At 41.2% G+C, this 24,754-nt stretch overlaps 1 protein-coding gene across 7 annotated transcripts in view; it reads left to right on the forward strand.

The window, feature by feature from the left end:
• Nucleotides 1-24,754, forward strand: part of Sorcs1 (sortilin related VPS10 domain containing receptor 1) — a 527,192-nt gene that overhangs the window by 500,463 nt on the left and 1,975 nt on the right. For 2 of the 7 annotated variants that reach the window (XM_021151490.3, XM_085833867.1), the window contains 2 exons: nt 1,153-1,252; nt 17,048-17,153. In XM_021151490.3, coding sequence (XP_021007149.1) covers nt 1,153-1,252; nt 17,048-17,153 — 206 coding nt within the window. Of the gene's footprint in view, nt 1-1,152; nt 1,253-17,047; nt 17,154-17,285; nt 17,455-18,854; nt 22,411-24,754 lie in introns of those variants that run through there. The other 5 variants (XM_085833869.1, XM_021151488.3, XM_085833868.1 and 2 more) reach the window with 5 other exon arrangements.

Raw genomic sequence — 24,754 nt, forward strand, 5'->3', positions numbered from 1 at the left:
CAGTGTTTATTTCATATCAAAACTCTACTAATGGAGTAATAATCAGCGATTACAGAGAGAACACCTTTGGTGAAATACCTTGGAAATCCATCCTTCTTTAAACCTGGAGCTTTGAGAAAAATTTCCCATGCTCATAAAACAGGAGTATCTTCACAGAAGGACAAAGTTGTATTCAGCATAATTTTAACATAGAATTGCTTTTCTTCCTGGTTTCACAATGGCAACGTTTGAGAGAAAGATCCTGGGTTGTCAGTCACAGGGCATGGGGATCATCTCTCCCTCCCCTTGTTCAGCAGAGAAGTTTATGTGCAGGGCACTGCACTTCCATGGCCAGCTAGGGACTTCTATAATGGACTGCAAACTAAGCCATCAGGTCCTACTTAATTATTAAGGTTCAACAGTGCCATTTTGGCAACTTTACTCGAGGAGATGAAACAGCAAATAAAAAGAGGAAAGCAGAAGACTCTAACTAGAAGAATAACAGCTGGCATCCATCTAATTAGACTTAACAGCACATTAAATAAAATATGAACTTGGTGCTTAAAATAGTATATTAAAAACAAGGCAAGGAAAGCAGATGAAAATAAGTCGTCAGATTATCCCTCGGAGCCTTTCAGAAATTCCTCAAAATCTGTTAGCAAGGCATACTAAATGTTTATGCTAAACAAAAGAAAGGGCTTTTACCTGATGTGTAATACCTTGCTTATGTAATTTATACTCAAACCCTATGCTCAGGTTGAATAGTCCATAGTCTAGAATGTACCAGTCTCAGAAGTGGTTTAACAAACACCCATTTGTAGAATCAAAGATTAACTGCTTCATTGCGTAAACGGTGGCTGCATTGTCTTGAGCTATATTGTTTATTAAGCTATTGACAACCATTATTATCCTGCAGTCATAAAGTTCTTACCCAGTAGAAGCCATAGAGATGATTTAGAGAAAATGAAGGAGGCAAAGTAAATCATACCATAATGTTTGGATTATAAGTAAGATACTACTATCAGTTCCTGCATATAACAGACCTTCTCTCTCTGTCACTTGCTTTATAATACTAGCAGGTCTTGGTGACCATTCACAGTATCTCTTAGAGTAGCTAGCTGTTCAAAGTCATTAAGATGATTTTGATGACACTAACTATAACACTTCTTTCAGATATCTGAAGTTCTAATCCACAAACTCAACCAAAACTTGGTGCACTTCGAGCTGAAGCCTGGGGTCCAAGTTCTTGTCCACGCAGCTCACCTGACAGCAGGTCAGTTTTTGTGTTGGGGGTTCTTGCCAGCAACTGGACTGAAGGCAAATCATGCTCCTTGAAATCCAGGGTAGATGGTAGTTATACATTGGGCATAACTCCTGAAGGGTTCCTTGATTGATGGCTCTTCCCTAATGGGAATCAAGTTCAGCATGAGCATAAGATATTGTTTCTACTTAGTCCCTGGAAAACAGTTCAATAAATCACACAGGGCATGCTCCCGTGTGATAGCATGCTTTGTCTCAAAATACCTCGTGAAAAGAGCATTAACCTTACAGGTAACATTTTCCAAATCTTTCTATAAAGCTTTGCTTTCAAGTCATTCACAGCACAAAGAATTTGATTTATTTACGTGCTAGGCTATTGTAGTACAGTTGAAGTAGATATTTAGGAGCATTATAAAGTCAACCTTGATTTGGTCCTAATTTTATAAATAAATGTTATTGATTTTCTGACTCTAATGAAAAGTAGGCAGATGATCCTTATTCCAACTATCAAGAAAGCTTCTGATAAAAAGAAGTAATTTCAAACATTTATAAGTAGATATCCTTATGTACGCTAATAATCAATTCAATAAGCAATACTTATCAATTACTTGTTTGGGCAGAGCAGCAGCTTCAGGGAGTACAAATACCAACTAGAAATTGTTGATATAATGATAAGAGTTGTGATCTCGTTTGCTGTAGGAAAGTATGGTGGTGGCTTTGGGTAGAGACATCCTATACAATAGGGACAAGGTATAGGAAATTGGAGGATGTCTCTTAATAAACCAGTATATGAGCATTTATGGAGAGAGTTAATATTCTGTATAAACATTTAACATTTTACATTTTTATTTTGTTTTTCTTTTATTTTGTACACTCAGATCTTTATTTTTCATAATTTTTCTAGAACTCAATATGCACACCAGAAAACAGACTTAAATATTCTGTGCCATAGAGCTGGTGGGGGATGTAAGCCATTGGGACTGGGTGGAAATTGGATTCATTTGGATGATATATTTAGACGAATGCATGGTATATGAAAGTTGCCCCTTTTCCTGTTTTCTTTCCTTGTATTATTATCAGTTGAAGTAATTTAAGAAATCAAAGGCAGAGATTAATACTATTTGTTCCAAATTATACTGAGTATTTTATAAAGGAGAGAGTGTTTGGGGAGGTTCTTAAAACAGAGCTCATAAGCTATTCCAAAGACTGGGGAAAGTCCTTGAGGCTGCCAAGAGAGACAAATGAGTGAGGATGGAGACTAGCGGTTTCCATCTCCATTCTTCAGCTTCTTAGCAATGCCAGGATGTTCCCAGGTCTGGAAGCAGGCGAAGTGTTTTGTCACTGCCTCCTGTTCTTCTCCCACTGTTGTATTAACTAAGTATTCAGATGCAATTGTTAATAAACATAGGGAATGGAGGTACAGTATGGACCATGCTGTGTGAGCCATCTGTACTTTAGTGGGTTCCGAAAAGCCATAAAAAAGCCTTGGAAAAGAGATGTGAAATACACTTAATTCATTAATGAGACTTTCTTAGGAAACACACTACAACACCATCCTCTCTCAGAGTACATAGAGATACTTGCTCATGTTCAGATTTAGAGGCTGAATATTATAGAACCTGATATCTTGTACAGAATCCTGCATTTGAAGGTGTATGTTTCATCTCTCCTCATTCTAAATTTGCTTTAGAGCACACTCAGCTTCTGAATGGATTCAGACAGCAAATTGTAAATTATGTTGTAATGTGCTTTGTTTATCAGAAAACTGCCTCTGTTCCATGTACTTGGAGTCTCTATTGGAGTGGGGGAAGTATCCCAAGGCATGCTAATCAGAGAATTAGCTATATTTCTCAGTCTGTCTATTCTGAAGGACAACTATATTTTGACCCTGTACTTTTTTTTTTACACAGCTTTCCTCATTATGTTACACTTCACATATGTCTCATATTATTCTGGTAAATTTGACATGCTGCAAAATCAGCACTCAAGAAGTGGCCAGGAGGACAAAGGCAACCCTGGTTTATGTAGTAGGGATCTTATCTCAAATATAAGTAGAATATCAAAAGGAGGAATTTGGTGAGTGTTCTTCTTGTGATAACTAGTATAGAATTGAAGCCAAGTTGTAAAGTTGGTAATTAGGTATCTGAGACTGGTGTATCTCATGGCTTAATCGTGTGAAACTGATGCAGCAAGAGCATCCTAAGAAGGCGTAGATCCATACCCCATGGGGAAGCTTCATTCTTGACAGCTATGAGAGTCTTTCAGCTGCAGTAACTCTAGATGGCCAGAGGCCATACCAAGTTGAAAAATCTTGAGAATTTCCTCCATTTCATGCTGGCAGCTAATTCACAGAAGGGTGTTTGGGAGCAGGAGTCAGGGTTCTGAGAAGAAAGACTGGCAGATGTACCATTGGACGTCCAGATAACTAACTAGACCGGCATTTGAAAGATGGGTAGCTGTACCAAAGATATGTCAGACTCAAGGTTGCTGAAACAACAGGAGAAAAGGTAGAACTGTAGGCTGGAAGAAAGAGTTTTTATAGTGGGACAACTTGAGAGAGAGAGAGAGAGAGAGAGAGAGAGAGAGAGAGAGAGAGAGAGAGAGAGAGAGAGAGAAATCTTTATCTTTCTAATCATTATGGCTATTCACTTTTGTTCCTATTAGATTTAATAGGGATGTCTTCTGTGAGTGAAATTGCAAGCTTTAGTACCATGCATTATGACGTTTCTATCATGACTGACTCAGCAACTATCTTGATGTAGGCTTAACGAATAACATCAGTTTCTGTGAAGGAGGACAATGACCGAGACTGAATGAATAACTGAACCCCAGCGTGCTGTTTGCTTACATAAGTGTGTAGAACTGCCGTATCCCTAGGTACACACATTCTGGACTAAGTGTTCTGGACAACAATATGAACAACCACAGAATTGTGTCAAAAATGCGACTTGTGAAATAATCATGAGGAGGAGCATTGGTTTCTTACATAGAATTGATCCTGGCATGGCTCTAGCTTCTGTGGTTAGAAAATTAAAAATAATTATTTGAACATCAATCCCTGGGACCGCGTGTCTGACAAAGAGACCACAGAGTGTTTTCCTTTCATGCATGGAAAAAGGCACTGTAACTGTAATGGGGAACTTTAGGTGAAGCCTAGGTGGATTGCAGTGGTGTTTTCTAAATTGAAATGAACATATTCATATATGGATGAAGAACACTGTTTAGTGCAGATAGGGAATTTCACTTCCCTTCTCGTTCTCTCATGCCCCTTACAAACAGGGAAAATAAACCAATGTGTACCACAGAGCATCTCTCTAAGTAGTACTACTGACACCTTCCCAGGGACCATTCCCGCACACTGCTGCTGCCATTAATTGCTCGGCAGATGTTCATCAGCCTCCTTTTTTAAAACGTTCAAGCCAGAGGATGTGGCTGGTGAGGCGTAGAACATGGTTTGCTTAGACTCCCAGGGAAATGAACTGTCTCCTTTCAGGAATTTACTAGCCTCATTTTGTTTTTCAAATTCAGTTCCCTATTTGCTTTCATGGGGGCATAAGATAAGCATTGGCAGAGAACTGGGTGCCATTAGAAACTGGATGGTGCTTATTCCCTTCTGGGTGCTCTATTTTGAAATTCATTCATTTCTACATCTAAGCTGAGTCAAGCTTTGAACACAGTGCTTATTTTATTCACAGCCTTCCCTATGCTCTTTGGAAACTGTCTGGTTTCTCTTGAGGGTCTACCTATACCAGACAGATATGTTTCTGGAAGTCTCTTTACACAAACAAGAGATTTGGCATTCTGTGCAAATAGGGGAGAAATAAAGGGAATGTTGATATGAAGGTGGCGACAAGGTCACAACTTGAACAAACGCTTTTCACTTTTAGAACCATGTTTAGCAGACAGGCTCAGACATCACAGAGCTACTCAGAGAGTTAGAAAGGTGTGTATAAATAAACAACGTTTGGGATTGGACTAGAAATACTACGGTTTGGGATGAAGCATAATGTACTCACTGGTCCTCACCCCCACTTTCTTCAGCTTTGCTACACACTTAAGTCTATTTGTGTTTTAAGGCTTAGGTCTATGACAGCATGTGCATGACATCTTCCCAGAAGCCTTTGCCTCATTGCCACCTCCCATGTCTGGATTCATCTACTTTAAGTTTTTTCTGATAATGGTGAATATGACTATCTTCATCCTCATCTTCATATACATACTGACTTTTTATGAGTAGGTTCTTAATGTCATGATGTTGTCACCATTACTGAACCCAGCAGAGAAACTGCACTCGTCAGGTGCTTCACAAACTGTACTTATAAAAATAATCGGGTGCATAATTCATAACCTGTAGAAAATTATATTCGTGAGCCAGTCTCCATGACTACTCTAGATGAAGACCTGGCTAGTGGAGACTTCCATCATTTTATTCCATAGGCATCTAGAGAAAAAACATTTTCTCTCTTTTTATTCCTTATTCTTGATATAGTAATGCATATTTATTTGTGCATTGAGAATGGACAGCTAGAAAAAAAATCACACCCATGTTCTTTGGAGTTCAGTGTCTCAGGATAAGGAAAGAAAGCAGGGGAGCAAAAGTCTGATATTAAAAAAAGCCTGAATCAAATATAACTTGCTGCTCCTGGCTTAGTGCTCTGTATTATATATTTTCAAGATGGAATTTCATTGTAAGAAGTATTTGATGGCTATTTACTAAAACTCAAATCTGATGCAAGCCATTTGATTTCTATTGGCTGTTATAAAAAAATAAATTTAAACTGTCAACTAAAAATCCCGAAAATGCTTGCTTTGGTTTTGTTTGTTTGCATTGGTAACTTGGAGTTGTATACATTTCAGAGGTATTGTTTTATTCTTCCAGTACTTCTATCTTCAATGCCTCATTTGGCAATAATCCCTTTAAATGTATGGCCCATGAGGGGAATATAAGACAAATTAAGTAGGACCCTTGCTCATTCTACACTACTGAGCTAAACCACAAATACTCAAGCAGGAACACAGTGGACAGACCTGTAACAGTGGACAGGGCAGAAACAGAGGAAAGACCTACTTAAATGCTTCTTTAATTCTGGATAATCATTCATAATTCATTCTCTTTATAATGTAGAATATTTTAAGGGCTGTTGCAAAGATGGTGATTTCTTTGGTGGCCCCATTAACCTAAGTGACAGAGCCCCTTGTTCATCAAGGAAGGTGCATTTAGTGCCATTAAGAATACAGTCTGGGACTGGAGAGATGGCTCAGCAGTTAAGAGCACTGACTGCTATTCTGAAGGTCCTGAGTTTAAATCCTAGCAACCACATGGTAGCTCACAACCATCTGTACAGCTACAGGGTATTCATATACATAAAATATATAAATAAGTCTTATAAAAGTAAAATCTGAGTCGTGCAGAAACAATGAAGCTTACTTTTATACACAACAGACACATGTACAGAATCTAAAATAATAAATAAAAAGCATGCAACAGTTAAAAATCTGCCTTCAAGCTGGAAGAGGAGGTTGGATTTCAGGAGGGAAGACTGAGACACTAGACCACAGGCTTTAACTTCCCACTTCCTGTCAGATGTCTAATTCCTAGTTAAGAGAAGTCCACTGATAGTTGAGCAAGGTCTACTTGTTGGTAGGAATATTTCAGGCCCCAGAAAATGCCGTATCTCTGCTCCTATGAACACTCACCTTTAGAATTAAAATGTCCTTACATTTGGCTGGCATGGGAGAATTGGAAGCTTTGTTGGTTGTTGATTGTTTGCAGTAGAATAGACAAGTATCTGAGTAAGGATAGACAGTAAGACAAAGCAGCCAAGGGGCTATTCTGGCACAATCCATTTGAGAGCACAGATGGGAATAGGTTAATCCATACAAAAATGAAAAAAAAATATCTTTCAGGGCTATTCATACTTTACCAGATTAGTTTACCGGGTGAATAAACTGGAAACTGAACAATGCCGCTTTCACACAAGGCTCTAGAGGAGCTGAAGTTGACTGGATCTTCAGGCCATTTGGATGAATAAAATTGTCCTTTCTCTCTCTCTCTCTCTCTCTCTCTCTCTCTCTCTCTCTCTCTCTCTCTCTCTCTCTCTCTCTCCCTCCCTCCCTCCCTCCCTCCCCCTCCCTCCCTCCCTCCCTCCCTCCCTCCCTCCCTCTCTCTCTGTCTCTCTCTCTCTCTCTCCCTCTCTCTCTCTCTCTCTCTCTCTCTTTCTTTCTTTCTTTCTTTCTTTCTTTCTTTCTTTCTTTCTTTCTTTCTCTCTGTCTGTCTGTCTGTCTGTCCATCTGTCTTTCTTTCTTTCTTTTTTAGATGTTTTCTTTATTTGCATTTCAAATGTTATCCCCTTTCCTGCTTTCTCCTCCCCTTACCCTTTCCCCCTCCCTCCTTCTCACCAACCCACCCACTACCAATTCCTGGCCCTGGCATTCTCCTACAATGGGGCATAGAGACTTCACAGGACCAAGTACCTCTCCTCCCATTGATGACCGACTAGGCCATCCTCTGCTACATATGCAGCTAGAGACATGAGTCCTACCATGTGTACTCTTTGGTTGGTGGTTTAGTCCCTGGGAGTTCTGGGGGTACTGGTTAGATCATATTGTTGTTCCTCCTATGGGTCTGCAAACCCCTTCAACTCCTTGGATCCTTTCTCTAGCTCCTTTATTGGGGGCTCTGTGCTCAGTCCAATGGTAGGCTGTGAACATCCACTCCTGTATTTGTCAGGCACTGGCAGGGCCTCACAGGAGACAACTATATCAGGCTCCTGTCAGCAACCACTTGTTGGCATCCAAAGTAGTGTCTGAGTTTGGTGGTTGTGTATGGCATGGATCCCCAGGTGGGGCACTCTCTGGATGGTCGTTCCTTTAGTCTCTGCTCCAACACTTTGCCTCTGTAACTCCTTCCATGGGTATTTTGTTCTAAGAAGGATCGAAGTATCCACACTTTGTTCTTCCTTCTTCTTGAGTTTCATGTGGTTTGCTAAAGTGCCTGTCTCATAAAGCTGTCTTTGATGGTTGAAAAACCTGTCTCCAAGCCAAGGCAGGAGAACTTTGCTACAGACTACCTGGTCCATAGCCGGGCCACATTGCAGTTAAACCATGAAACATCATAAAAATGGAGATCTGAGGGGCTCATGGTCTAGAATGAGGAATCCTGGGATCCTATGGAACTGCTAATCTAGACCTTATGTTTTTCTCAATGTCTCCAAATTGTACATATATACCCAGATCCCTCACCAGTCTGTACAATCCTGTAGAAAGCAATTTCTGAACAGAAATCTATCTGTAATGAGGGAAGCTATTCGACACTCCCCTCCATCACTAAATCTGATTTACAGCTCTGGACATCTACTAAAGCAGAGAAGAAAGGCTTGTGACACTAATGTAATAATAAACATTAAAATAGAATTTCTTGGCATGAGTAGAGGCAGCCTAATAGTCAGAATGGGCAGACAACTGTGAGAGGAAGTACGTAGTAAGTAAAATATACCTCCAAATATGGGATATACTATATCCATAACCAAGATAAGTGGCGAAGGGCAGCCAAGAGGTGTGTCTGGGAAGCTATTGCAAACGATTAAAATGTGAACTAGAATCTCTAAGTGGCAGGGCGAATTGAAAGGCTGAGAGCTGTATAAGAGTTAAGCAAATGCTATCTTCTACATGCAATTCGTATGCTAATATGAGGAGAAAATGCTATGCTCTTGTCATTTCCACTGGTATTTCAGAGATGCCATGGTTTTGTTCTCAGTTTCCCTGTAGGTTCCTGGTCTCCTAGAGATTGGGGCTCATATGATTAAAAATGTAAAAACAAAAAGCTGAAGTTCGGCAGAGAAAAAGCCTCAAACTCACATTAAATAAAAGAATTAAAAAAATGTGTGAGAATATTGTTCCCGTCCCTTCCTGTCTTCCATTAGTTGCCTTGTTCAAGAAACTACATTTAGAAAATCGTCCTTTGTCCAGGGCATGTGTGGGCTTTGTCATAAACTGTCACCTTGCCCTCTGTGCAGCTGCCAACTGATTTAACTTCTTTTTCAGGTGCAATAAACAGATATCACGGAGGCACTAGAGGAGTGACATTTCCAGTTCAGTCACTAATATAGATTAGGTTAGGAGGAAAGGGTGAGAGTGGGCAAGAAAGGGTAGCTTTCAGCCTAGATTATGACACTATGTGAATTTGGCTCTTCAGCTCCATCTTGGTAAAGATGCTTTCCGTGTGAGGTAACAGAAGCCCCAGGCAGGATGTTATAGAAACTACTGTGTAATCGAAGCCACAGCATAATCGATGCAGATGCCAAATAGTTGCTGTGGAGCGCTCAAGTGTAAACTGAAATAAATTGTTGCAATAACACTTTCCATTTAGAGATGAAATTAGCACTAGTGAAATTCTTCCACAGTCAATAAATGTATTTGCCTCTTACTCTCTGATTGCCCAGTTATTATTTACAAGTAAGTCATTTATGAGTAAAGCCATGATAATAGTATTTTTATTCCCTTCTATTTTTTTCTAAAATTAAATATATTTCCCTCTTTAAACAACCAGGTTGTTCCAGAGTAGTTCTTGACAGTCATTAAATCACTGTGGTACTATGATAAATAATAACAGGTGCCAAGAGACATAAATATATCTTCCCCTCCAATGTGATTAAATGACTGTGACACCTTCATATGCATGCATAGATATACATATATTATACATATATCATATATATATACACACACATATATATATATATATATCATGCATGCATATAAAATGTTGAAATAACATTCTAGCTTGCAATAGATTCTTGGTTGGTTCTTTTAAGTAAGCTATCTCTCTTCATATAGTCAAGGGCTTTCCTGTTATTCACACTCCCTGGACTTGATCCCAGCATTGTTTAAACCAGGTAGGGTGGCACATGGCAGTAATCCCAGCACTCAGAAGATGGGGTGGGCTGTTCATGGTTCAGGAATCCTCACAGGGCACAAGGGACTGACTTTAATGGAGTGAGTATGGAAGACTAAGAAAATATCTGACTTGCCATGGAGCCCCTGGTTTACTGGAACCTTCCCAGGGAAAGCCCTCAGGTAGAAAGCAGTAGGCAGGATTGGATGGAAGGGTTTAAGGGTTCTTTCTCTTTTCTGTTAGAATACAACTACTTACAGTGATCAGGGGTTTGGTAGTTTATATAGAAACTCAGGGTGCTGGACATCCCTCAGTCCATTGCATCACAGTTAGCTCTGAGAGTTGGAGGAAGCCTTATGATACCCATGGTTACGATTGTGTATGCACTAAAGGGAAAGCCATGATCCCTGCTAGGGCGCACTGCAAATGGAAGCCATTCTGCCAACTTTTCATTCTAAAAACCTTTTCTGTGACATTGCCATATAACCTCAATCCCTCTGAATGTCAACCCAACTGGATCTAGAACCATCTGGGAGACAATCTTCTGGGCATGCCTTTGAGGGGTTGTATAGATCTGGTTAGCATCTGGACATGACTGTGATAGATTAGATAAGTAAGGGTGATTGAAGTGTGAAGATCCACCTTAACAGCCAGCGCATTATACCCTTCCACGGGCTGAAACTCTAGAGTTAATAAAAAGGATGAAATGATTTGAGCATCAGAATTCATTGCTGTTTTATGACGATAGACCCAGTGTGACCAGGATCTTTCTGTTCTTCTCACCACACCTTCCGCACTGGGGTCAACATTCCCTAACACGCGTAGCCAAAACAAACCCTTGGTCCAGCGATGTATAAAGTAAATAGCATGTCCCCCACCCATTCTTCTAAATATTTGGGTGCCACTAATTTTATATTTCAAGTATTAAATATAAAGTCTTGGGTGTGCTTCAGAGGCAGGGAAGGAAAGAACTGAAAATTCAAATAGAGTGTGCTTGCTGCTGCAATTTCTTAATGAAAGTAACATTGGAGGAGAAGAGTGTCAAGCAAGCCCCTTGCTGAACTGGACCTACACTTAAAAAGGATCTTGGTTGATTGAGTATGTGAAAAGTCATGGCATGGATAAGCATGTTTCCCTCCTGCAGGACTTGATAAACTGATGTATACTAAGAATCTCCAGGTAGGGAAATACCAAGATTTCTATTCCCCCAAACTGACTGCACTGAGAAACTCTTTCCTCATCTTTCAGCTCTCCCTCTCCCTCTCCCTCTCCCTCTCCCTCTCCCTCTCCCTCTCCCTCTCCCTCTCCCTCTCCCTCTCCCTCTCCCTCTCCCTCTCCCTCTCCCTCTCCCTCTCCCTCTCCCTCTCCCTCTCCCTCTCCCTCTCCCTCTCCCTCTCCTTCTCTAGAATGTACTTTCAGGCATATGGAACTACTAATATGATAGCATAAAGTGCCTACCATGTCTGGTGTGCCCTGTTCTTCATAGTCAGTTCCATCTCTTGACTTTTCACAACTGTATTGAAGCACGGATTATTTTTCACTTGTCTTTTTCAGATAAGGAATCCGAGCTTCCCTCAATTGAGTTAGCCCCAAACCTAAGCCCAAGTATGGAGTTTTGATCTTGCTGGCACTTGCAGATCTATGGTTATGACGTTGGCATTTCCTGTATGTCAATCACTTTTATGGATGTGGTAACATTCTGTTACTATAATCAACTCAGGTTCTGGTGAATAGAATACAATAATTCAAAGCATCACCAAGTCCCTCACAGGCTTTTAGCAATGGTGTGTGAGCAGAGGTGTCGGGTGTCCAGCCAACTGGAGTAGTGCTTGTATCTATGTTATACACTGTGCATCTATAATGGCAAAAACCTTTTCTGAGTTTTCCTCCCTCACATCTACCTTGATGAAGCTGAAATTGTAGAGGAATTAATTTATGCTAATTCTCCACAACAAGCCCAAATCCATTTATCACCAGTTTCCATTCCTCAGCAAAGCCTGCAAACACACCTAAATATTGGGGAAATTAAGATATGCAGACCCCTCTGTATGAATAGCAATAGACAGCTTTATGTGCAAGCACAGATCAGCAAGCAGAAGGGAAACACGGAACACCTAGGGCGGTGCTACTCAGTCTGCCTGCTGCTGTTGGCTGTGTGCTGCTCCCCTGCCTGCCTGAGGGGCTGCTCTCCTGCTTCCCCAAAGTGACTGATAGATGCACACTGCCAGGTAGAATGGATAGCACATCCTAGAACCCAAACTACAGAAACTAACAATCTCCAAAGAATGTGACAACTATTCAGCAATATTATTGCTGCTTCTCTAAGAATGGGGATCTGGGTGTGAATGATGTAAGATTGGAAAATTCAGACAGAAGGGAGGAAAGCAATGGGGGGTGAAAGGAAAGCCATGGGAGATGGAAGGAAAGCTAAGGGAGCCAGTGTCCAGGTGTGTCTGTGTATGCACACTCATGTGCGTGTGTGTTTCACTTCATGTGAGTAAGAACAGAGTTAAGGTAACTTCCTCATATTACTTTCCATGTATTTCAAATTTACAGCAAGCTTATTGGTGCATACCTTTAATCCTTGCACTCAGGAGGTGAGTTTGAGACTAGCCTGGTCTGCATAGTAAATTTCAGGACATCCAGGGCTATGTAGACTCTGTCTCAACAAGAAAAAAAGAATATTGACAACAAAAATTCCCAATTGTTACCCATTCAAATAAGCTCTGTGGTTTTCTTGGCTGCACGTCTCATTTTCTGCTTGTGCTACAGTGGCCTTCTGCTTGGTTTGCAGAATTTAACTTCATTCATGCCTCTGACAGTCATCATCATCCAAGGCCCCTCTGGATCACAATTTGTTCATTCGCACATTAATGGTTCACTTTAGGCTACCTTTGCATTATATTCTTATCCCTTTCATCTGCTCCTGATATCGAGATAACAAAGAATGACAAGTTGGGGAGGCAGAGTTATTTCAAAACAATGAACTGATTGAGCTTGGAATTGTATGCAAGTACAGAAACGACAAGATTGGTCCTGAGATGACATTTGTTCTATCATCTGTCTATCTTCTGTCTGTCTGTCTGTCTGTCTGTCTGTCTGTCTGTCTGTCTGTCTGTCTCTGTCTCTGTCTCTGTCCCTCTCTCTGCCCTCTGTTTGTGTGTGTTTGTCTGTCTATCCATGACCCATCTCCTCACATACACATGTGTGTCTGATCAAAATTTAAAAGTATATGAACTAGGATCCTAATGGCTCCTTTCAAAGCATAATATTTTAACTCATCTCACCAGTGAATTTCCTTCCTATGCTGTCAGTTTATCCTTACCACCACCACCCCCTTCCTGAGAAATGTTCTTTTTAATGTCTTGGTCCTTTGCACAAGATGGGACATATAGCATTTTGGTTATTTGGGTGTGTTTGGTCTTGTCCATTAACTAGTTGAAGTTCTTTCTGTAGGGTAGCTCAGGAACATAGCTGCTTTTGTTTGTGTCATATGGTTAACAGCCCCTGTCTTCCATCTGTTAAAAATAGTCAAGACAATATTTGTAACAATGGAAAGTGCCCTTTTCTCCTGTGGTGTTCTACTGATAGCAGCACGCACTCAGGTGTGTTTCTGGGCTTTGCTGATGATACCAAGAACTTCATTTTTTTATTATTATCATAATACAAAACACCATGACTGTGGGTGTTCCACTGCAATGAGGCTCCTCCATCATCTCTTGTGCCAGGACAGGCTCTAACTGCACAAAGCTTCTAGACTTACAGTGGAGAGAAACAAGAGAATTCCTTATAGCCAGTGCCTGCTAACAGCTGATCCTCCTGAATAAATTAGGCCTATTTCCTGAAAAAGAGGCTTCAACTTTCTAGACTTTTTACTTTTCACTGACTTTATAGTCATACGAAATATGTTTTCTGGTATCAGCTGAAATATAAGATTTCAAACAGCAGACAGAGTGGATGCAACCACGGGTCTTGTCTGAGACCATTAATATTGTAGTCATTTACTCTTGAACTTTTCTGCTTGGATGACCAGAGCATCACCCTCTTGGCTTTCAACAGGGAAAAGTCATAGAAAGGGTGCTAAAAGGTCACTTGCGTTTCTGGGTATCGGGCTTTGCTTAAATTGATGGAAGGTAAAGGTCACACTGTCCATGCTTCCATAAGGTGCAGGTGGATTGTTTTCTGGCTTGAACGATATCACATTTGCTGAATGTCAGTGCTTGATATGGTAAAAATTAATTGCAAACAATCATTACAAGTGCAAGAGTTTTGACCCTGAGGAGTTGGGGAGAGATGCTTCCTAGAACTGCAAGGTAAAGAAAGCTCAGAGAGGAATGGACGTCTTATGCATACAGAGATTTGAGCTTTGTCTGTGAGGAAGTCTGTGTACTTGAGGTGCTGGACTTCTGAAGGTGAGGAAATTCGAGAGCCCATTGCACGGAATGCCTCTACCCCAGCATCAGGGTACTGACATTTGAAAGCCATCACTTGATCATCAACTTCCTGGGTGCAAAAACACACCATAAACATAGAAACATTTCCTAGCTTTGCAGTTTTTCATCTTGCAACTACCAAGGAAAAGATAGAGCTAATTTATACTTTATATGAACAGACAGATAGACAGACAGACAGACACACATTTCTTATTTATGGTTTGACTGCTTTCTGTGCTTGGTGAGAAAATCTTACGTACAAAGCATCGGTATGATGGTGATGATGATGATGGTGATGATGATGATGAAGCAGATCATCTTTGACTTAGAATATTTAAATGTATCTACCTCACAATAGTGTGATAGAGCCATTCTGCTGCTCTGTTTTAGGTTAGTACTCAGTAAATTACATAAAACATTGAATGTTTTATTATAAAATAAGGTTGTTAAGATGATTTTACCTGCTGGTGGGATTGCAAGCTTGTACAACCACTGTGGAAGTCAGTCTGGCAGTTCCTCAGAAAATTGGATATAGTACTACCAGAAGATCCAGCAATACCTCTCCTGGGCATAGACCCAGAAGATGTTTCAACTGGTAAGAAGGACACATGCTCTACTATGTTCATCGCAGCCTTATTTATAATAGCCAGAAGCTGGAAAGAACCCAGATGTCCCTCAATGGAGGAATGGTTACAAAATATGTGGTAATTTACACAATGGAGTACTACTCAGCTATTAAAAACAATGAAGAGATATAGCTGTCTCTTGTGAGACTATGCTGGGGCCTAGCAAACACAGAAGTGGATGCTCACAGTCAGCTATTGGATGGATCACAGGGCCCCCAATGGAGGAGCTAGAGAAAGTACCCAAGGAGCTGGGGGGATCTGCAACACTATAGGTGGAACAACAATATGAACTACCCAGTACCTCCCAGAGCTTGTGTCTCAAGCTGCATATGTATCAGAAGATGGACTAGTCAGCCATCAGTGGAAAGAGAGGTCCATTGGTTGTGTAAATTTTATCTACCTCAGTACAGGGGAATGCCAGGGCCAAGGAGTGGGAGTGGGTGGGGGAGCGTGTGGGGGACTTTTGGGATAGCATTGGAAATGTAAATGAAATAAATACCTAATAAAAAACAGTGAATTTATGAAATTCTTGGGGAAATGGATGTATCTGGAGGATATCATCCTTAATGAGGTAACTCAATTACAAAATAAGTCACTAGATATGCACTCTCTGATAAGTGGATATTAGCCCAGAAACTTAGAATACCCAAGATACAATTTGCAAAACACAAGAAAACCAAGAAGGAAGACCAATGTGTGGATACTTCATTCCTCCTTAGAATAGAGAACAAAATACCCATGAAAGGAGTTACAGAGACAAAGTTTGGAGCTAAGATGAAAGAATGGACTATCCAGAGACTACCCCACCTGGAGATCCATCCCATAATCAGCCACCAATCCCAGACACTATTGCATATGCCAGCAAGATTTTGCTGAAGTGACCCTGATATAGCTGTCTCGTATGAGGCTATGCCAATGCCTGGCAAATACAGAAGTGGATGCTCACAGTCATCTATAGGATGGAACACAGGGCCTCCAATGGAGGAGCTAGAGAAAGTACTCAAGGAGCTGAAGGGGTCTGCAGCCCTATAGGTGGAACAACAATATGAACTAACCAGTACCCCCAGAGCTCATGTCTCTAGCTGCATATGTAGCAGAAGATGGCCTAGTCAGCCATCATTGGGAAGAGAGGCCCCTTGGTCTTGCGAACTTTATATGCCCCAGTACAGGGGAACACCAGGGCCAAGAAGTGGGAGTGGGTGGGTAGGGAAGCAGGACCGGGGGAGGTTATAGGGAACTTTCGGGATAGGATTTGAAATGGAAATAAAGAAAATTGCTAATAAAATTAAATTAAATTTAAAAAAGAAAGATGGTTTTTCCCTAACCAGGTATAAGGCCAAGTAAGGGTTCTGATGCCATCTATGTGGCTTTCAGCGAGCTCTATGGAGTAGGTTATATGTTTGATAGTTTCAGCCTAAAGTGGCTTTTCATCAAGATGTAAGCCCATCAGTCATATGATTGATTATTTAATAATGATGATAGCAACAACACTATAATTAAAGGAACTATTGATAGAGACTGATAAGTAAATAAAACACCCCATCCAGTGAAGTGTGCACTATTTTTCTTTAGTCACGTATGACACATTAAGGCGAAGCAACCAGCCCCAATCTTTACAGTAAGCAGTGGGTTAAATGGATATAGGGTCTCTTCTGTTTCCCCCTGTTCTATTGTAGTGCTTGAACAAATAAGCTAGGGCATACTTAGGACTGGGGCACACTCATATGCGTTGTAGTTGTGGACCATGTATCATACCCCTATATTCCATGTGGCTTCCTGGAATTTTCCAAGCTTGAGTGTGAACCATATGACCCTCGCAAGTCTCTGCTAATGCGCGTGCTCTGTTTATTCCCCAGCTCCACTGGTGGACCTCACTCCTACCCACAGCGGATCTGCCATGCTGATGTTGCTCTCTGTGGTGTTTGTGGGGCTCGCTGTATTCGTCATCTACAAGTTTAAAAGGTGTGTGTTTCTTCTTTTGCCTCCTACCCCACACCCCCACCTCCCTCCTCTTTCTGCCAGGTTCAGAAGCAATAAATCACAGTGAATCTTGCCTCTGGTACAGGGCGGTGATGCTCTCTGTTAATGTTTTAGGAAAATTCCCGGAATTAATGTTTATGCCCAGATGCAAAATGAGAAAGAACAAGAGCTGATCAATCCAGTCAGCCACCCTGAAAGCAGGCCCAGTGTCCCTCACCCTGACCTCAGGAGGCCTGGCCAGCTTGTAGATGAGAAGGTGGAATCCCAGCTCCTAGGTAAATGATGCCCGGTGGCCATCAGCTAACTAGGCTGAGTAGTCAACTAACCTGCCCTCTAACCCCTTTCTGGCTTTACGTAATGACTTTCTTCTGCTCTAACATTCTTGAGAGAAAAAGCTAAGATGCCCCTTTTCTTGCTCCTTTATGGCTTTATTCTTTCTCTCATTAAATTCCCCACCTCCCTCCACTCTTTTCAAAATTAATCTCTTTCTTAAACACTAAGCTTCCAAAGTATATGAGCTATGCGCATAGTCTTTTCACTAAATGCTATTTTAAAAGGAAAAGCTTCTGAGTCTAGGGGAGGTGGGGCAGAAAGACAGGCAGCAAACAGGGTGTGCAATGTCTCGAACAAAACATACAAGTCCCTACTATAGGCAATTCTGAGACTAAATTGCTTTAAAATACCAGAAGAGCCAGCCATAAGGAGATTGGCTAACTCAACTGTAGGGAGGGGTTTAGGGTTTTTGTTTTGTTTTGTATTAGCCCAGTGGCTGTCTTGAAACTATCACCTTGGAAATGTGGTCAAGAAAAAGCATGCTGTTTGCAGAATACGTAGGATTTGGGGATCATGAGAGCCCAGTTGGAGAAGTAGACTATGGAGGGGAAGATAGATGCCATACTCTGTTTTGAAAAGAAGTTTTGGTATCAGGTGTCAATGCAGCTTTGTGTAACCTGCAATCGAAGCACTAGAGTCTGATATCTAGCTGGAGTAAGCCTGAAGCTCAATTGCTAAATCTTACAACAATTACAGAATTTTTTTGACAACTTAGTCAGACTCATGGATTCACCATTGCAGGTTCCTTTCCCTCCTACGGCCCTTCTGGCTGTGGCTGACCGAGATGGAGAAATTATATGATACTCCATGCTTCACGCTAATGCCACGATGCCAGAAGGCCTTTATAGAGAAGATTTTTTCATCTGTTACTTGGGGAAAAATGTTTGCAAATGAAAAGTGAATCCTCTCTTTAAGTGGACCTGAGAAAGGTCTGTGGCTGTATTAGAGGAAGTTTAAATGCAATGGGTAGCACTAGCCAGAGATAATAATAACAACTGCAGCCACGTCTGGTGTCCAATTTTCACAGTTCATTTTCTTCCATTTGGTGGAGACTGGGTGATAAAAAGACACAATAGCTTAGGGTTAAAATGTATAGAAGCTTTTCTGTTTTCCTGTCCAGAGTAGCACTATGCACTCTGTCTGTTCCCTTCTAAAGCATCTCAAATGCTGCTGTATTCAGGGGGTCGTTTGGTTCTCTGTCTCCGTCTCTATGTGGTGTGAGTCACTGTGGCTGCTTATTAAAGTAGCCATCCTTCCTTTGCTCTGAACATTTCGCAGCACAATGCAGCCTCTGACACAGTTCCATTTCCAGTGTCATTAAATGAGTAAGTGTTACACGTTTTCTCTTAGGAGAGTAGCTTTACCCTCCCCTCCTTCCCCTTCTGCTCAACCTGGTGACTCATCTCTCCGATTGCAAAGACCAAGACCAGCCACTCCACCTTCATCGCCAAAGCGGGGATCTGCTGGGGCACAGTTTGCAATCTAAGAAAAAAAACCCCAAAGGCTACAGGAGAGAGACCTGCTGATCAGAAAAGAATTTCGCTCTTGTCAAGTGCATCATCCTTCATGACCACTAACTTTATGTTTTGTTTTGTTTTCTTCTTCTGTTGTTCTGTTTCCTATTTTGCCAGGAAGTATTTCCATAGTTGCTGAGAATCAAAGCACAAAAGAAATCCCTACCTATGTAAATGTTTGAATGGAGGACGCCAGTAAAACAAACAAACAAATAACAATAAAAACAATCAAAAATCCAAAATAACAAGTAAACACTCACTGCATCGGGACTTTTAAATTCTTCAGACACAGACAACAAGGGTTTTTTAGCTTTAAGCCTGTGCATGTGGATAATACCTTGAGAACACATCTGGAGGGGCAGTGTACAGGTGCTCGATTTTAATGGAAAACACTCCCCTCCCTCTCTCTTCTCTTTTTCTGATCAGTCATGTTTGTAGAGAATTCATAACATATAGAGGCCAAGGAAATCTGCATGTATTTTTGGAAACATACTTGGCTCTAGACTTAACAGCTATTTTAGCCCTAGGGGCTGATGGTGGATTAACCATGCCCAGCCGCTTCCTAAAACACAAACACATGCGCAGGACTCAAACCCTGAGCTGCTTCTCTGTGCTCCTAGTGTCACAGTTCCTTCCTGAGTTAGTGTTCGTGGCTCCTTTGGTCAGCACTGACCACAGGCTGCTTTCTCTCCATTCTCTGTGGCCACAGGGATAAAGATGCTAGTTAAAGATGCAAATCCATGTCTGCAGGTTCGATAGGAACAGAAGGGAGCCTGGGAAGCAAAGTGTATCAGAAGTAGACCTTTGTTTCCCGATCAACTTTTCTCCTTGCAGCTTTCCCTACTCCTACCCCAAGGAATGTAAAAACAAAGACAAAAACAAGTGGGAATTTTTCTCCGCTACTTACTTGGCACCCTACCTTCCCATTTGGATGGTCATCCATTGTTAACATGTTCTCTGGACATCTTTCAGGGTATTCTTCTCCCTGGTCTCCTTTATCTTTTGATGCCTCTCTCTTTTTCTGCTCAAATGTGTTGCTAGATTTTTGGATATTCAACCTTACATTTCCTAAAACTGGACCAGCCTACACAGCCCTGCCTCCTTCTCTCACAAGTCTTTAGCTCTATCGATTTTGTACACTCTCAAGCATGCCAGCTTCCCTGTGCTCTGGCCAGGCTGCGTCCTGCCCAGCTGGCTTCAGTTATATTTCCCCTCTATCTCCTCCCCACAAACCTTTCTTTGCCAAATACCTCTGGTTTTCTCACCTGGAAACATATACTGTGTGTAAAAGAGTTTATACATCCATAGCAATCCAAACCTGGACATGTGCTTTGGAAAGGAAAGCATAGAGATGAACAGTGATGGTTTGTGCATTAACAAAAATCTTATGTGGTCCAATTCTAGAAGAGTCTCTTGAGAAATGTTTGGAAAGTATGACTATACTAGAAGGTAATATCTTCTGTGATAGTTGCTGTTATCTGATATTTCCACTCTAGAATAACCATATTTGTAAAATAAAACTGATTTTTAACCACAAGGAGAAACAGGTTAATGGACTTAATATGTGAGTATTGAAAATCCTATAAAAATCAGTCTTCTCATATATTTGAATGAGAATTTGACCATTTAATATGATAATTAAAGATGGACTCCATGTGTGTGCTCTGATCTTCAATTATCATGGTATTGATAAAGAAAAAGTCAATATGAATGGAAAGGTGGACTTACTTACAGCAAAGTAAGGCTTACAACCTTCAGGGCTGCAAAGCAAAAGAAAGCCAGTTTCCCTAGAGGAATCATGCAAGAGGCCCACAGAAAGGAGCAGGGCTCCTGCTGAAGTTCTTCTAATGACTGAGGTCCCTTCACTTCAGTGTACTAGAAAAAGCCCAATCTCAAGTTGGGATGAAAACTATTCTAGTCAACCACTTCCAGAACCACTCCTCCCTCTTGGCTCTGTCCCAAAGCCAACAACAGGGTATTGTCAAGGGCCCTGCTGTATCCCAATGATCAGTATGAACCCTGTCTGTGAATGGCTGATTCAGTGATCAGATGACCCTTGCTTTGTATGGCTGAGCAAGGGGAGAGTAGGAAAGCTGGGGTCAGAGTTAATCAAGCAGAAAGCTTTATGGAAGAGGGTGTCCTGTGTGAATTTATATGGTCAATTTTGCCTGGGGACATAATCAATTCTCAACCTGCCAGGCTTCCTATCTCATAGGAAACATCTTCATTGATTATTCTCTTCAGTTGGAGTCTTCCATATTTAGTCTGGAAGACAAAAGGATTTAGAAACCAAAATAGGTCCACTCAAATCAGCACAGGGAATCCTCAGTGTTGCAGTTCAATTAATTCTAATTAAAAAATCATTATAAAAAACGAACAACATTCTTGATCTAGCACAGTGCCTTGCCTAGAATAATATTGTGAAAATGTATTTGTCAATAAAAGGACAATGGGTGAATGAAGAGACACGGGGGAGAAGGGTCTGTAAGTCTTCATGTAAAATAGAGATAGGTATCAGATTCCTGGCATCCTGGATAATACCTAGTATGGTTAGCTGTACATTCAGCTTCTCAGGGGTCCTCTGGTGCCTCTGCTCAAGGCTCCCTCTCACCCGTAGGTGTAGGTGGTTGGTGAGGCAAGGTACTTCTTAGCGAGGACCACCAAGTTCCTATACCCTTTGCTAGTGGATCTCAAAGTGTGATGCCTAGGTCAAGACTATCAGTGTTACCCACACTTGCTTGAAATGCAGATTCAAACCAGGCTAACACAGACCCTGCTCTTTTGGAAATCCTAGGGGATCAATAGTGTTATTTTTGTTTATGAGTCATGGCTGTTCCAACCAACCGTTTCACCAAGCCATCCAGGTGATGGTGATATCTGCTCGAGTTGGAAAACCACCATACCGGGCTTTGCGGCCAAATCCCAACAAGAAAGAGACATTTAGAACCTACAAGTGGGATGGAACCAAGTGCCTATCTCTCACTAATAGCAGGTGCAAACACAATGAGGAGTTTGGTGGACTTAAGGCCAAAGGAATGTTAGGGAGGAATCCACAGAAGGTAAGATTCAGGGCAAGCTACAAATTGGATACTGCAACCTTTCTTAAAAGCCCAGAGGGCAAACTGTGCAGGGTCTACCCTGAACTTCCCACCAACGTCTCCCCCTTGCCTTATTCTAATTGGATTCACTGTCCAAATTGCAGTGGTTTGCTTTGCTTCTTTTTTTTTTCCCAGAAGTTTCAAACAGCAACTTTGAAAGCAATGGGGTGCTTGGCAGATGTTCTGTGTTTTCCAGGATTCCAACTGAGCATTGAAACCCCTCATTTGCCAACTTATTTTTATAGGAAGCCAATTTAAAAACAAACAAAAAAAAACAAACAAACTGAAAGTTTTCTTATAGTATTGGAACTACTTCTAATTTTAAAATGACTTTTTGATGTATTTTTTTGTTGAATACTATGTAGTGTAATGTATAATTGCTCTTGTTTATTGCTTTTACAATCATATTTATTAAACAGATAATGTCTCTAAAGCCTTGGCCTCAATGTGTTTATTTAATTCTAAAACATGGTCTAGATTTTTTTTGAAAAAAAAAGATATAGTAACAATATTTCATAAATGCTAATTGTGTGCAAATACATTTAACTCTTTGCTCTCCTGTGTTTCACTCACAAACTCCTCTACTCCCTGAGTTCTATTTACATTCCAGTTAACTGTATGATGTCTGTCCCGTTATGAAAGAACGGTGTTGTACTTAAAACTCATGCCAAAATGGTTACTTTGGAATGAGTGACAGGTTCGTTGCTATTAGTTCGAGTTTTCACACTATTCATAAGGAACAAAGCAATTCAAAACCTTGGACTTACCAAGGGACAGAACCTGGGGCACGCTAAGGGCTCCTAGGGTAGGATGAAAGGGGCTTTGCATTTGGGACTGGAGAGGGGGCTTCCACATCTGGCTGGGCCAGATGTGTGACCTTGGGCTAATTACCTCATCATCCATAAGCTGCAGTGGCTTCCTCCATATAAAGAGGGGGGAAACTTACCTCTTCCAGCTTTGTCATTCTCGGTGGGCAGGTGATTCCCAAAAGGGTCAATGGTTGGTTGGAAATTCGTGGAAGAAAGAAACTCAGACAAGATCCAAACATTTCCAGGCACCTGGCTTGCCTACATAATTGAAATCTCATTGGATACATGTTGTTCCTTATAAACCATCCTTTGCCTTTTAGCCGGGTTAGAATGGCGGTGCTAATTAGCCCAGTTTCAGAATGCATAGGAGCCTTGACTATTTTTAGCCTGCCTTTAACCTCCTAAATTAAGTACCCCGCCGCCTCTTTTCTTTACAGGCCAGAAACTGTGCTGTTCTGTCTCCTTAGGGATGGTCTGTCTCTCATGTCAGTCAGGGTGAAATCAAAAAGCAGAAAATGTCTCTAGGTAATTTACACGGAAGTGATTAATCACGGGGGATTTACTGCTTGAGTAACAGAAGAGGAAATAAGGCAGCAAAGAGCAGACAAACCTCCAGCAGAAGCCTGCAATTTTTCAAAGCTGGAGGGGCACAGGCATCACCAGAATCCTTGGGCCAGGACAACTGGATTGAAGCTGCATTCACAGCACTTAGGTTTGGCTAGAGTTTGAGCCATGGAAGAAGCAAAACTAAGGCCTCTGAGGCTGTCCAAGCAGAGGAGACTGGAAAAAATGGCTCTTTTCCTCACTCTTCTCCTTGTGGGCACTAGAGCCCTTGAGGTGGCATTGATGAGACAGGGATTAGAAAAGGGGAGCATAAGAAACGCGTTTGAAAGAACAGACTAGTAAGTGGTACAGCACCCCTGCTAAGCTCAGCCTACATTAAGTGGAGAAAGCTCCCCTGGCCCCAACACAGATTAAATGTCCATGCCCTTCTCTGGCTTGTTTGTCATGCTAACATATTTAGGCTGTGGATATTGTGTTTGTGTAAACAGATCCTGTTATACCTTTCTTCCCACTGTGCACATTTAAGCAAAGACCTCTATTTCAGCTTATTCTTTACATCCTCCAGCATCTAGCACTGGACATTGCCATTAGGGGGCACTAGATAAATGTTTGATGAAACTCAACCCTTAATTTTTAGCTTAGCATTATCAGTAAGTCCATTTTATTTAGTACTGATCTCTGAGGTGGCTTCACAGGGCAAGGCTAACCCAGCCAGCACCTCTAATTACGTGTCCAATTGCTGTTTGTCAAGAATCAACACCTCCCTGCCCTTCTTCTGGGCTAGCTCTCAAGCTGCTGTGTTCAACGAGCTATTCTTAGACATTAATTTAAGTAAAATAATTGCTGTTTAGAAAAAAAGGAAGACAAGAAGCAAGCTAAAAAGTGGAATAAAAACCAAAGACCTAAATTTAGTTTCTGAATTATCAGTAATTTGTTTGCTTCTTTCCTAAGGAAATAATAGAAATGAGTGTTTGAAAAGTTTATATTTGAAACTGGCACGGCAACTTTAGAGGGCAGATGTATGTGTTGCATAGCCTGGCCATGACCTGAGTTCAATCCACTGATCCCACAAGGTGGCAGAAGTGAACTGACTCCCAAGAGTAATACTCTGAGCTCCACATGTTCACAAGTACGCATGCAATTGCATGTGTGTGCGTGCACACACCACAATTTTTTTTAAAAATGAATATTTAAAGGAAACTAAATGTTTGGGTGCTGTTTGCATAAGAGAATCCCAAAATAATTCCACATGAAAAAACTGCAAT

This window comes from Mus caroli, unplaced genomic scaffold, assembly GCF_978045245.1.
Source record: "Mus caroli unplaced genomic scaffold, Mus_caroli_1 scaffold_20, whole genome shotgun sequence".
In the NCBI taxonomy this organism is placed as follows: domain Eukaryota; kingdom Metazoa; phylum Chordata; class Mammalia; order Rodentia; family Muridae; genus Mus; species Mus caroli.